Source organism: Chanodichthys erythropterus, chromosome 7 (assembly GCF_024489055.1).
Source record: "Chanodichthys erythropterus isolate Z2021 chromosome 7, ASM2448905v1, whole genome shotgun sequence".
Taxonomy (NCBI): domain Eukaryota; kingdom Metazoa; phylum Chordata; class Actinopteri; order Cypriniformes; family Xenocyprididae; genus Chanodichthys; species Chanodichthys erythropterus.
In genome coordinates, this window is record NC_090227.1 from 10,416,942 (window position 1) to 10,433,000 (window position 16,059).

At 35.2% G+C, this 16,059-nt stretch overlaps 1 protein-coding gene across 2 annotated transcripts in view; it reads right to left on the reverse strand.

Annotated features, from left to right (window-relative positions):
* The window catches only part of tmod2 (tropomodulin 2), a 44,853-nt gene extending 31,238 nt beyond the window's left edge, over positions 1-13,615 (reverse strand). For both annotated transcript variants that reach the window (XM_067389810.1, XM_067389808.1), the window contains exons 1-2: positions 13,480-13,615; positions 1,387-1,562 (exon numbers count right to left, since the gene is read on the reverse strand). In XM_067389810.1, the coding sequence (XP_067245911.1) occupies positions 1,387-1,512 (126 nt within the window). In that variant the 5' untranslated portion in view covers positions 1,513-1,562; positions 13,480-13,615. The remainder of the gene's footprint in view (positions 1-1,386; positions 1,563-13,479) is intronic.
* Positions 13,616-16,059: the final 2,444 nt, after the last annotated feature.

Sequence of the window (16,059 nt, forward strand, 5' to 3'; positions counted from 1 at the left end):
CCAGAAAGGCAGATTTACTGAGTTTGAAAAATGTTTATTTTCACCAGCTTGATAAACTGATTTATCAACACTTTATCACTGCAGTTTTTTTTTTAGTTGCTCTATGCAAAATGATTTATATTCCCATCTTTAGGACTGATTTCCATGCATTTTTTCACAAGTACTTCAAGGAAATTGTCATCATTTATTCACCCTCATCTTTCTTCTGTGGAATATAAGATATTTTGAGAAATGTCTGTTTTTTATTCCCCAATGGAAGTCAATGGTCACCAAAACTGGTACCAACATTCATCAAAATATCATCTTTTATGTTCCACAGAAAAAAGAAAGAAAGAAAGTCATACAGATTTTGAGGTGAAAAACATAAATCCCTTTGTTTAAGCAGTGTAATCAAATCCTGGTATATCTCCATCAGCTGCTGTAATGATGTAGATATCAACACAAATGCAAGGAAATGTACTTCTTACAGCAACTGTGAGCAGGGCTTAAAAACTATTCAATAGGTTCACTCCAAACAGAATCAGCATTTTACCATTTCTGTTCTGTGTTCCCTCTGTAATATTATCATTCAGAAAATGGTTTTATTAGAAAAAAATACCAGTTAATAATGTTATTTTTTTTAGCCTATACTTTATACCAAACCTTGAATTGAATAAACCTCGTGACTCGAGTGGATCCTCAAACTGTTGACAAAACCTCATACAGTAGCTCCACCTGACTCAATCGTGAATTAAGTCCTACATGTGTTTTGGAGACTGTCTCTGCTTGTTTTACAAAACTCAAATTTCTGACATTTGCTGGTATTTGCTGGTTACTCCATTTGAGCTTGATTTTGGTAAAATATAAAGACACATGCTAGTCTGACCATACATAAAGCCACAATACTAACTTTGACAACAAGGCATTAATAGTTTAAAAATGAAATTTTTTAAAGAAAACAAAAATCCTGAATAGTAGCGGTTCTACACTAACCTGCAATTTTCACTGGTTTCGTTTTCGTTCCTGTTAAAATTTCGTTCGACCTGACTGAGTTTACAATTTTGCCTCTGCTAATGTTTCAGGTGCTAAACCATCAATCAAATGTCTAAAATCAAATGTGGAAAAGTGGGAGTATAGAGGGTGGGAAGAGGGGAGACAACAACCAATAAAACACAGACCTACAGTTGGAGTTGGGGGCACTTTTAAAAATATAACTCCTAAGAATTGTATCAGAGACTACCAAAAAGTAAGTTTTGATATCATTCTTGATACATCGAATACGTTTTGATATCGACCACTCTTAGAATTATCAACGAATGATCAAGTTTTCCGCACAGAAGCCAATTAATAAAGCTTGGATAGATTCTGTCAAACGGTCATGAAAGTGTGAAGAAAAGTGTGCCTCACCTCTGGGTCAATCTCATCTAGAGCACTCTCCAGTTGCTTGAGCTCCTCCTCTGACAGCTTGTCCAAAATCTCATCCTCATCGATCTCCTTATACTTCTCCAGATCTTTCTTAAAAGGAAGAGCCATGATTCACACTGTCTGTCAGAGAGAGACCGTGGTCCAGTTTGATTGAGTGTCTGCACACACACACACACAAAAATGTGTTATTAATTAGGAAACTACCTACAGAAATGTCAAGCATTTAACTATCTTGCTCAGCAAGACATCCTTCAAACTGTTACTGTTACTCATGACAGAAGAACTGAGAAAACTGACAGTTTACACTAATGTCTGTTGTAGCACACTTTGTGGCAACTCAGAGTTACAAAATGTGACCCTGGACCACAAAACTAGCCGTAAGTCGCATGGGTATATTTGTAGCAATAGCCAACAATACATTGTATAGGTCAAAATTATTGATTTTTCATTTATTTATAAATGAAAAATCAATAATTTTGACCTATACAATGTATTGTTGGCTATTGCTACAAATATAAAAAAAATCATTAAGAAATTAAGTAAAGATCATGTTCCATGAAGATATTTTGTAAATTTCCTACAGTAAATACATCACATTTATTTTTGTGAGTGGATGTGCATTGCTAAGGACTTAATTTGGATAACTTTAACAACATTTTCTCAATATTTAAATTTTTTTGCAAGCTCAGATTCCAGATTTTAAATAGTTGTATCTCGGCCAAATATTAATACATCAATGGAAAGCTTATTTATTCAGCTTTCAAATGATGTATAAATCTCAATTAAAAAAAAAAGAAAAAAGACCCTTATGATTGGTTTTGTGGTCACAAATGTGTTTTTGACTGATGAAATATTAATGTAATAAACATGCAAACATGTCCTGCCATCAGAATAAAGGCCTGTTCACTGTTGGTAGTAGCAAAGTCATATTTATAATAACTGTTGTTCACAAATAATTACATTATATTAGGGTGTAACGGTACACGTATTCGTACCGAACAGTTCACGAGGCAAATTCCAAATGGAAGTGATCATCCCTATGCCCTATGTGATCATCCCTATGTGAGCAGGGCACGCGTGTGCGTATGTAGCCATTTGGAATGCACTTTGCAAAGGGAGGGGCGTAATTTCATCATTATCTGGGATGTTCCCGTGACAACGCAGCACAGTGTCCGTCAGCAGATGTCACTGTTTTAATGGTACAAAAGTACAGACGCTTTCAAACGCTCCCTTGCGTTGATCATTGTAGCCAATCACAGACATAGCCTATCTGATGCGCATGTGAACACAATGGCCAATCAAAGGTGTTTATGATGTCTTTACTGGGTTCCATATTCATAGGCCAGCCGATGACGTGTGATCAATAAAAGATTGATGCATCACGCCAAGCTGAATTACAAGAATTTACTATTTACATTTTGTATGTATTATATGTTGAATTGTTTGTTTGTTTGTTTTAAAAAAAAGACTCCATAGTGTGACGTCATATTATGACTGTTGCAGCGTCCATAAAATTTTTTGCATGCCCAAAGTCTAATGTCCCATGGCATGAGACTAAATGTGGACACAATCATACATAGAGTGCATTTGCCTGTTCAGACAGGCTGAATGAAAATGCAAATTCACTCTATCTGTAGTAAGTACACACTTACAGACTAACATTACATAACTAACTTTACAAACACAAGCTGATTTTTCCACTAATCAATGAGAGAGACACTACTGAACTGGTCCTCTGTGATATCCGACAGATCCCCAAGCCTCCCTCTCATGACCTTTAACCTCAGGCTAGAACTTAATTTTGCAACATCTCATTCCCATATGGAAACACCTTGACCTTTGAACTTTACTCCCCTGCAAAACTGCACCATGTCCAAATTCCTCAGTTACTTCATCAGACAGCAGTGTTTCAGTAAAGATATTAATTATTATTGTTGCTATACTCTTGAGTGGAACACTCAGCTAGAGCAAAAAGCGTCATGAATTGTGGGTTGCAAATTGTGACTTTAAGGTTGCGGTTTTAGGGAAGCCTAAATAAAGCCTTGCCAGCTCAAGTCAGCCATTAGACCCATAAAACATGAGGAAATTCCAGCAGCCGAAAATACTGCAGGAATAACTGATGTCATTTATTCACCAATTTATGAATAAATTGTCATTTTGGCCCACAACTCAGAGACTAAATATAAGGCATCCTAAAGACAAATTAAATGTTGCCAAAAGTATGTAATGACAAACCCTGGGAAATACCACAGCACAAGATTATAGTTTATTCATAGAACCTGCCATTACAGAATTTCTTTGTTCAATGTACTTTTAAAGAGTTGATCAGTTTAGACTAAATGTGAAGGTGGTCAAAAGCATTAAATCAGACTGTGGCATGGGAATAAAACGCTGTATTAATGTTGGAAGGAGCTGTATTTAACCGGTGCTTGTGCCAAAGCCGAGAGAGAATTCAAGCTGAGTGTCAATCCATCAGTGAAACAGCATCAGTGTTTTTCATGAAGAGTTTTAACTTCAGTGCTTTTATTGCGTTGAGCCAAACACAATAACAAATCACAGCAAGATTTTATGTTCAACTCATTCTAAATTATGAGTGCTGGAGTGATGGATAAGTAAAGCAGACTTTCACTAAGACTAAGAAAAAACAGTTGTAAATCCGGTAAAAATCCATTGGGCTGCTCGGCAGGATTGGTGTCAGCTTAACTCTCAGTCTTAAGATGAGATGTAAGACCCTCAAAAGGTCAGTATCCATTATGTTCACATTAACTTTCAAATAAGCAAGCATTCAGGAAGTTATGTACTAGCAGCAGCTGACTGAAGAGCTAATGCATTGATTTGAAGGATTTCTTACTCACAATGTTTCTTGTTACTGTAAAAGACAAAGTAACAGTTGAACCAGGAGAAAATAGGGGTTAATGTGGCTTAATGGCTAAATGGTGCTAAAACTGGAACAAATTCAGTATCCCTTTTGATCCTGGACTGCCGCTTAGATCAAACCTGCAGTCAGCAAAGATCCTTAACCACAAGCCTTTCCTTTTCCTGAGCACGTCCAAATCCAAAATGACTCAAAGAGAGGACAGTCATAATTAACCAGTTAACAGACAGTAAGAATGTTGATTGGTTAATATACTATCGGTTAAAGACTTTAATAAGTAATTCACCCAAAATTCACCAAAATTAGTTCACCCAAACATGAAAATTCTGTCATCATATAGCCTACTCACCCTCAAGTTGTTCTAAACCTGTATGAATTTCTTTCTTCTGCTGAACACTATGGCTTAAGTAAGCAGTAGAGAAAGAACACATGCATATCATTAATGGATTCATGCATTAGTCTTAAAGTAACAGCAACCTAATATTCCTGCTGCTGTCTGTTTTCAGTGTTAATCAAACTACAAAAGACAGAAAATCGCTTTTTTGTAATTTTAGTAAGAATTAACCTTTATTTAATTTGTACTGTGAATATTATATGCAGTGTTATTTCACATTTCATTACTTGATTCAATTTCTGTACCTGAGAACTGCTGTTAGACCTATCTGAAAAACTTTAAAAGCACTGATTATTTCATTTGTATCTTTGTTCTGTTGTATTTACTTTTTTGTGTTATTGCTTATTTAATTATTTGTTCTTTTTTATTATTGACTTTACTTGTCTTTAATATTCTTTGAAATTCATTATTTAGTAGTTTTAGCGGTGGTATCGAAAATGGTATTAAGAATTGTTAAATTTCACTGGTATCTAAAATATTGGGTGTCATAACCTTATTTATTACAATACAAGGATACATGGGTCAAAAACAACAAAAACAACCATTTTATTCATTTATTACTTTTTTTGTGGTGGAGCCAGTGAAAATTGAATCATTGAATTCATTGAATCAAATCAAATTCAGAATCGGATAGAATTGAGAATCTAATCGAATTGAGATCTTGTGAATAGAAATCGAATTGAATGCCACTGATACCCATATTGAACACAAAAGAGGATATTTTGAAGAACGCGATTAACCAAACAGTTGATGGACCCCATTGAAAATCTATCGACTGTTGGTTACCCCCATTCTTCAAAATATATTCTTATGTGCTCTTCAGAAGAAAAAAAAACTCATACAAGTTTGGAATAACAAAGGAAGAGTAATATGTTGAGAGAATTTTCATTTTTGGGTGAATTATCCCCTTAAGTACTGTAGATATTTTTGAAAATGTTTGCCCCATGGTTAATATATTAGTGTTGTCAAAAGTACCGACCTCGGTACCTAGCCGGTACTGAAATTTTAAAAACTTGACGCTTTGAGCGCTGTTGTGCGGATTCGTAAACATCTCTGATTGGCTGTTGTTTTCACGGCTAATCGGATATGTCTGTGATAGGCTTCAATGATCAACGCTGTAAAAACATTGTAAATAGTCATCAATTAATCTCTTCACTAAGCACTTACACAGATACACACGGGAGCGTTTGAAAGCAGGCGTCTATCGCGGATCGGTCCACTGTTAGACGCCTGCTTTCAATCGCTCGCGCTCCCACTTTCAAAACGCTTTCAAATTCAAACACTTCCGTGTGCTTTCAAATGCTCCCACGCGCTGATCATTGTAGCCAATCACAGGCATATCCGATGAGCGCGTCAACACAATGGCCAATCAGAGAGGTTTATGAATCCGCTCAACAGCGCTCAAAGCGTCACGTTTTTAAAATTTCAGTACCGATAGGTACCGAAGTCGGTACTTTTGACAACACTAATTAATATATATATATATCAGAGGTCGCGTTAACCGAAAATTTTCCGTCATTGACGGAATTTTTTTATCAATGACGGAAAAATCTGAAGGCCGTCCGTCACGGTGACAGATTACACTCAGGGTGATCTACTGTAAATTGTAACTGTAATTCACACCCCTGTCCAGTGGCGAGTGCGCTCCAATGTAGCAGCAGAGCACTGGATCCAGAACAAAAAAAAACTGGCACGAATCTTTTGCTATGCGTTTGATACTGATAACGCACAGATGAGTAGGCCTACCCAGAAGCTACAACTCTCTCGCCACATTAAAGAGCGCCAAAACGGTATTTATTGCTTGAATTTCTTAATGAAATGGACAGAATTTGAAATCTGAGACTTTTGTTCCATATCAAAAGCAACACAAAGCGTTAAGCCTATTGCGATTTATTGGATGGGAGGCGCACAATGCACCGTTTAATCATCAACTGAAAACAGCATAGCCTACCAAGAGATCGACTATGGTTTACGAATCGATATTGGTCTCATGAATGCGCAAAACGGCAAGGAGACATTTTAATTGTTTATTAATAAAGTAATGTTTTCTGAATCAGTGTCGGCTGCAAAGATGAAGTTGATATTGACTCTCATCATCTATGGATGCGCTAGAGAGAGAATGCACTTCATTCGGTTTAGTCTACATAATCAGAGTAGCCTATTTCTTTTCGTTTTGAATTAATTCGTTTTCGTTAAAGTAGGTATTTAAAGCTTTCTGTAGATATATTTCTCATGTATGTGAGGCAAGCAGCCGCTGAGTTTCGTTTCATTTAGCCTGTAAGACGCGCTCCAGTTCACGCGCCAGTGATCGCGCCCGCGCCTCCATGTCATGATTATATTGTCTGTTATATTTGCTTCTTATTTATTACATCCAGGCAATTGGTTAATGAAACATTGATTAAAATTAAGATACAATTTTTTAAAACGAAATTCACTTTAAAGAAAGGCTTTCTAGAAAATAAAACTTAATCAAGTGTTTAAAATCATGTCTGACATGTCATGTCTCCGGATATACTGCGCATCTCATGATGCATCATGCTGTTAACTTTTCATAATCAAATAGATGAATTTAAAATATAACATAGGACTATTTAAACATAAATATGAAACTATGTTTTCTTTAATGGCTACCAACACATAGCCTATACAACAGTCACGTTACAGAGAAATTTTTTTCGGCTTTTCTCCATTCACTTAAGCTCTAAACCCAGAATATCATAGAAGTCAGGGGATGGGATCTTCTGGCTAGAACCACCTCGCAATCAGCCAATAGAAGCATCATCGCTGAGACTTTTGCACCACTCTTTCTCTTTATAAAACATAAAATCTAGTTATGCTAGTTATTCTCTGTGACCGTCCGTCAGACAAACCTTATCAACACCTCTTAATCCGGCAGACAGACAAAATACAAAGGAAGTCCTGGTCCTACCTCTTGTCTGCTGTAAGTGCATTACGGGACAAATCCATAATAAGGATGAAAAGACACAGGGCAAAAGGTCACAACCACGACAGAGACAAACAAGACATCAGTGAATGTTCTGGAGCTCAGAAAGATAAGATGTTGTTGTTGTTTTTCTATTGATTAAGAATGAGTTAAGTTCAAACCTTGAAGAGTTTAAACAACCTTTACTAATGTTACTTTCAGAGTTACTTTTTCTTCAATCATAGACACTTTACATTTTTATTGTTTTGATGCCTACACTGCTGTAGAGTTGTAGGTAACACTTTATTTTACAGTGTCCCTGTTACACATCTAACATGTACTTACCATTCTAATAATATTAAATTATGCATAATTACAAGCAACTAACCCTAAACCAAAGTACATACTGTTATATTACTCAGTACTTATTTGTATTACATTGTAACAAGGGCACCATAAAATAAAGAGTAACTAATTTCTAACTAACTAACAATCACTTAATCACTTTTAGTCATCCTGTTGTGTTTATATATCTCCCCTTTACAGTTTCAGCATTTTCATCTTGTGATTTTTCTGGGAAATGAAAGTCACTAGTTTTTGTTAATATTTTGAATCAGATTGGATTTTTATATTTTCTGCTTTTATTTTTCGTTAAGTTTTAATTTTTTTTATTTTTTTTTATTTTTGATGTCTTTAAAGGTGCCCTAGAACTTTTTTTTTTAAAGATGTAATATAAGTCTAAGGTGTCCCCTAAATGTGTCTGTGACATTTCAGCTCAAAATACCCCACAGATTGTTTTTAATGAATTTTTTAAACTGCCTATTTTGGGGCATAATTAAAAACGAGCCGATTTCAGGTTGTGGCCCCTTTAAATCGCGCGCTCTCCACCCCCAGAGCTTGCGCTTGCCTTAAACAGTGCATAAACAAAGTTTACACAGCTAATATAACCCTCAAAATGGATCTTTACAAAGTGTTCATCATGCATACTGAATGCATGCGTCGGACTATGTGAGTATTGTATTTATCTGGGTGTTTACATTTGATTCTGAATGAATTTGAGGCTATGCTCCGTGGCTAACTGGCTAACAGTACACTGTTTGAGAGATTTATAAAGAATGAAGTTGTGTTTATGAATTATACAGACTGCAAGTGTTTAAAAATGAAAATAGCGACGGCTCTTGTCTCAGTAAGAAGCGATGGTAACTTTAACCACATTTAACAGTACATTAGCAACATGCTAACTAAACATTTAGAAAGACAGTTTACAAATATTACTAAAAATATCATGTTATCATGGATCATGTCAGTTATGATCGCTCCATCTGCCATTTTTCGCTGTTTTCCTTGCTTGCTTACCTAGTCTGATTATTCAGCAGTGCACATCCAGACATTCTGCCCTTGTGTAAAGCCTCAATCATGGGCTGGCATATGCAAATATTGGGGGTGTACACCCCGACTGTTACGTAACAGTCGGTGTTATGTTGAGATTCGCCTGTTTTCCGGAGGTCTTTTAAACAAATGAGATTTATATAAGAAGGAGGAAACAATGGAGTTTGAAACTCAGCATATGTCTTTTCCATGTACTGAACTCTTATTTATTTGACTATGCCAATATAAATTCAATTTTTAATTCTAGGGCACCTTTAAACGTGTCAGTTTAGTTTGTATAATAAACTTTATTTCAGTATTAACATTTATTTCAAGCAATGAAAAAATGTTTTAAAGTTTTTAGTTAACTATAATAACCCTGATGCTAGTAAAATCTTTATATTGAATAATAAATAATGTCAGGTAATGTTCTTAATGTTTCCTTCCTGAAGCTACAAGAGTTTACTTCGAATCAAATGAAAATAAATATAACTATATGGAAATAAATTTATAAATATATTAAATTTGGTTTGTGTAACCAAACAACAAATGGGGGAAATTGATATACTTGACTTTGATTAATGAACAGGCCAAAATGCAGCGGGACTCTTATTTTGAAATATATGTGCTTTACTTTTGCTGCTCATTCAAGTTCAGATGAGGAAGATAAAAAAATGACATTGTTACAACCATTTACATCACATTACAATATAAACAATATAAAGTAAACTTTAGCATTAGTTCATAATCAATCGGTTGACAAATGTGCACAAATCAGATTGTGAGCTGCTCTGAAGCACTGTTGCAAGAGCCTAAGAACGTGCAACAGCACCATCGTTTGAATTTAAAATATGCAGCGCTCACATTTATTTAATAAAAAATTAAGGTTAATAATCACATGAGGGAGTATCGTGATTTGTTTTTCTATCCACAAAATATAAGATGCCTTAAAATAATTATTAATACTCTTGTTACACTATTTAAGGTACTGAAGACTTTTTCTGATGAGCATGAGCGGAGTGGAATAATGAAAGTGATCAGCATGATTGATATTCAAAACAGTAAGTACGCACTGCATTGTGTGTATCTGCAGACTGCAGAGCTGGTTTCCCCTTTTGAATGACGAATATAGACAAATTTATATGAAGAAATAGGGAGTGGTCTCTTTTATGCAGGAGCAGAAGGATGTGTTCAAATGCAGCTTTTTTGCACCAATGCAGGTGACGCGAGGTGACAACACAGTCGGCTTTTATCAGCGCTAGCTCTTTGGCGTTGGTTTGGTGTGTGATAACTCTAACTCAGTGAAACTTTCACATTGCAGCATCTCATTTAATTACGTCAACACAACAAATTATGTGATAGGCTACAGGTCACAGACCACACAAATAACACGCAAATTTTAAAGTCGTAACGTGTTTATTTGTATGGTCACCAGTGGCGACCTCAGCAAAAATATCACTCGCAAATTAATATTTTTAGTCACAAATGTGACAGTTTTAGGCGCAGTCTGGAGCACTGTTAGCTATTTCTAAGCCTAACATGATATACAGTACACTACCATTCAAATGTTGGGGGTCAGTAAGACTTTTAATGTTTCTCTCAAGTAAGTGTCATGATCACCAACGCTTCGTTTATTGTTGTAAAATATTCTTACAATTTAGAATTGTCAAAAGTTGTCAAAGCATCACATTTTTAAAATTTTAAATTTTTTGAGCGCTGTTGAGCAGATTCATAATCACCTCTGATTGGCCACTGTGTTCACGTGTTCATCGTATACGCCTGTGATTGGCTACAATGATCAATGCTTCAAAAACACATTGTAAATAGTCATCAATGATACTCTTCACTGAACGCTTACACAGATACACACGAGACCATTTGAAAGCAGGCGTTGATCCAGGAACAGTCCGTTGACAGACATCTGCTTTCAAACGCTCCAGCTTTCAAAACAGTTTCATACTTCCGTGTTCTTTCAAATGCCACCGTGCGTTGATCACTGTAGCCAATCACAGACATATTTGTTGAGCATGTGAACACAATGGCCAATCAGAGGTGTTTACAAATCCGCTCAACAAAAAGTATCACATTTTTAAAATTTCAGTATCGACTTGGTACTAATGTTGGTACTTATGACAACTCTATTACAATTTAAAATAACTTTTCCATTTTAATATATTTTACAATTAACTTTTTGTATACATTTTAAATTATCTTTTGTAGCAATTTAAATATCTTTACTGTCACTTTTGGTTAATTTAACATCCTTGCAGATTAAAAATATTAATTTAGTAAAAAAAGTTAAAAAATAAATAAATAAATAAAAAATCTTATTCAGGGTTTCTGCAGGTTTCATCAAATCTGATTTAATGCTTTTTAATGGCAATTTTTTGTATGCAAATTTTTAATGCCATATACACACACATATATAAATTATATAAATGTTATATATATATATATATATATATATATATATATATATATATGTGTGTGCGTGTACATATACATGTTGCTAAATGTCGATAGATGACGTCATGCGGCAATTTGTTTGCTTCTCTGCTGCTACCCTTTTTGCTCAAATAATATATTTTAATACAGCCAAATTTCCAGTAAAATTGTTTAATCTATATATTTTTCTGTTTTTGTTGTCAGACAATATGAAATGGTGACTGAAATGCGGCCCATTAAGACTTCATACAGGGCTCGACATTAAGCGCTGTCATTCACTTGTGTGAGTAAAACAGTTGCTTGTCCAGAATTTTTTTTTTTTTTTTTTTTTTTTTTTGTGGTGTAAACAAATTTTCATTTTCTGAAGCAATATCCTTTCAGAATATTGCAGCTTTGACATTTAAATTTGCATATTTGTGATACTGACCACAAACTTTAAAAAGGGTAGTGTATATTATTCACTTAATAGTGTCAATATTGGTTCCGTATTCACTCAAATTAAACTCAAAAGAGGAAATATGAGGAGATCTGCTTCATTACTCTAGAAAGGGAAAAAAAAGCTAAAATTAGCTGGGCTCCTGAGAGAGACAACATTGAGAAAGAACTGAAGAGAAGATTCTCATCCAGCACTTCCTCTGAGAGGCAGAGACCGAGGCTTATGGAACCCAGATGGAGGGTGTGTTTTGAAATGTTTATTGTGTAAGAGGTACATCTAGCAATCGTTACTTTAGACAAGTGCTCTTTAAAGTGCCATTTCAGAAGGTGAAAATTTCATTACAAAACAAATGCCTAGCCTTTAAGGGGTATTCTTACTCAAACTAGAGGGAACAACACAAATCCTTCAAACTCAAGCAAAAAATCTTCAATCACTCATCAGTGTTGCAGTGCTGCATCTTGTCATCAAGTACCACAATTCTTTGTGAAAAGAGCTAGATAAAACTGAATAATAAATGGAGCATCAGCTAAATAGCTGTATCCGTTTCTACAGACAGATTAAATTTTTAATCAATTAAATTAATTTAAATTTCATAGGGCCCTATAGCATTAGTTTTCGTTGTCACTAATGACACAAAAAGATCTGATTCTGATCTCAAAAGCTCTTTAATTCATCCATCATCATCTCTGAAAGCAGAACATGCTCTTTTGGGAACCGTTTTCATTCTTACACTTTCATAATGCCTTTGTGAAAAGTGAACTTATATTGTGTTATACTATATGCATTAAATCCCATGAGTCAGTTATGTAAAACCACGCAGAGTCACGCCCGGGGTGGAGACCACACCCGTTATAACGAGACACAAGAGCTCACACACAGCTGGGCTCGCTCTGTGAGAGACAGTTAGATAATAATAAGAACAACGGGTCTCTATATAAAGTATAAACATACAATTAAGCAGCAGACATGACCTCCGCGAGACTGCATTATCACAAGCATCAGCGCGTGCACGCTCTAATGAAGACGAACAGCGTCTGCAATGCTTGTAAACGGATCCAAATGCAGCATTGTCATTATACTAAATAATTTAAATTATGTAAATATGGCCAATAATACAAAACTCAAAACTCTACACAGCCCCTTTTTAATAACGATGTCTAATGCGAAGTCATAAATGATGTATTAGGATGTAGGCTGCTAGTAATCATGTTTCAAATATGTATAATGAGATTTAATCCAGCTATTCAACTATGAGACATCAGACTGAATCAAATTTGTATGTAGTTTTTACAGTACATGTAAGATTTACTATGATGGGTGCCCATATCACATATGGTCTCAAGTGTTACCTTGATAAAATCAGTGAAGCATGTGTTAATTAGTTTCGAACAAGTATCCAGTTTAATATATTACTGAGTACATATAATAAGCTCAGTGTGCTGTGATTATAGGATCATTTGATAGTTTTGGATAATTGTAATATCGTAAACTGTTGGCCCATCTGCTCACGTTCATACGGATATCACCGCTCGAGCTCTTAGCCAGCTAACTCCTGAACCACACAAACCTCTACATTTATGACCTCTACCTAAATATAACCCTCACACTGAGAGAAGATGAAACATATTTCTTACCTTAGAAAAATTTCTGCAAGTGTTTTACTCTTTATTGACCTATTCCTGGTGGGAAAGCAAAGAAATTCCCGCACCCGTCTTCACTGTCTCAACCCAAGGGCGGTAACACAGGAAACCAGACACTAGAAATGTCCTGATGATTGACATCCACAACAGCTAATCGGAATGTAAGAGCACGCCCATAAACTATTGTTCCCGCCTACTAGAAACACGCAACCAATCAGAGATTGTAGAATTTTCGAGGTACAAAGGAGCTTGGAATATGAAGTCCACAGATGGCGTCATTGTTTTTGCGCGATTATGTCGCTATTTAAATTGAATAAGTTATTGATTATTGAGTACGTCCTTATTTATTTTAATTACTCTCATTGTACCGAATGTTTTTATTAATTAGTAACCACTGGTATATTGTTATTAAATGAGCGTTAAACCATAAACAAACAAACTTTGTTTGTGAATTTCTCAGGTGTTGATCATGTTCAGATAAATCAAACTTCTTCTTTCTTTTTTTTAACAATTGAAACGCCCCATTCCTTTACAAAGAATAAGATACTTGTGAAGACCTGTAGCCTAACTGGTCAGATCAGTGCACACACTGCTGATGATGTGTCACATTCAACTGAAATAAAATACCCATGAAGGAATGATGTCATATTTCAAACCATTTTTAAGTAGAAGCTTTGCTCTACGCTCAGCAATCTTGCTTAATAGTAGCATATGTCAGATGAGATCAGAAAAATACCTATTTTGTCACAGAAGCAACAAAATAAAAGCACATTTCATTAACAATGAATGTGAAATTTTGCACACTGTTTCAAATAAAAGAAACCTGTAGGTTTCAGGTAAGTGTCGAAAATGTTAACTGTGTCCCACTAAGTAAACAAAAGTCTGAAAAGTCTTCATGCCCGCTTGAACACTTTGGCCAAACACTGGAAATACATCATGTAAGTAGACAAGTGAGCAAGTACAAAGAGTACAAGGCAGAGCACTGAAAATGTCAACAGCATGCACTAGTGAATCGGTGTTGCAGATAGGCTACATCTAATTTCTCTAAAGGAATACAGGGAACAGCATATGTTCCACAAAATGATTGCTTAATGTTAACAAACAGAAAATTGCAAATCACACAAATCAAGATTTGAATCTTCGACAGGACCAAGATATGAAAGGCCGAACACAGGAGATGCTGTAGAAGCTAGTGTACAGTCAGGGAGTACTCTTAAAATGTCCAATAAATATTGTTAACAAGACCAAAAAGTAAATCCAAGACAAACCATAAAATAATGTCAAAGTGTAACCAACACATCAAACACTGAGGAACAGAACTTATATACACTAACTGGAAACAAGGCACAGGAAAAAACAAGGACACATGATACAAAGGTGGAAAAACTGAAAATGAAACACAACGAGGGCCACTAGTGGTCAAAACAAGTCCATAGTCCTGACAAACTGTATTTACACATGTCCCAAATTTTGTAACAGCCTTGAAATATTGCAAAAAAATCATAGACAATAAATAGAATCACCTTTCTCATTTCCACCAGATGGCACAAGTAAATACATTTGAATGGTTAACCATATATTGGTCAGCAGACTCAGCACTCATTTCAGAGAATCTACAAACATCAAGTATGCTTATATACACTACCGTTCAAAAGTTTGGTGTCGGTAAGATTTTTAAATGTTTCTGAAAAAAAAAAGTGTTTTCACTCACCAAGGTTGCAAATACAGTATTTGATTAAAAATACACCTTTTTACACCTACTCTATAAAATTAACTTCAGTGTTGAATTAAATTCAGTGTTGACTTATTTAACCAGTGTCGAGGAAAGTTACTTTTAGAAGTAATATATTACAATATTGCGTTACTCTCTAAAAAAGTAACTAATTGCATTACCTAGTTAATGGTAAGTAATGTTACATTACTTTTGCATTCATTTTCTCACCTTATTTTTTTATACCATAAAACTCCAATGCATTTAAAGGTGTTTCTCTTTCAGACGCAACATTTATGGGAGGAGATTATTCAAATTAATCATTCAAGGTGATTTACTAAGGTTTGTGCTAGTCAATTTACCGGTATTTACACCATTATTTACTGCCCCAAAAAGCATGTTTTAAACCAGTCGCTAATTTGCTCTGATCTTGGTACATTTCGTTAGTCATTATGGGAATTATCCGACTGTGTCCTTTAATTTTGAGCATTGTCAGTAGATCACGCACAGATTTTTCGCTTTCATGCTAATTTGACCTGTTTAATAAATCTGGTCCCAAAAGTATGCAAATGTGCTGCCATTCTGGATTGCAAAAGAAGAGGATGCAGGAGAAGAAGGTTCACTTGTACTTAACTTGAAATAAGCTACATTCTTGTGTAGTAAAATAAAAATATTAAGTTTTGCTAACTTAAAACTAATTCAGAGTTTCAATTAATAACTTGAGGTAACATCTCTTCCAACTGCTACTTAGCTTTTTCCTCCTATCCAGGTTCAACTACATGTGTAAACAGCTACAGGTTGCCAGCTGTTGGCTATTACAGACAGGCTCCTGAAATGCCCCACATCAGTGATCACGTGATCAT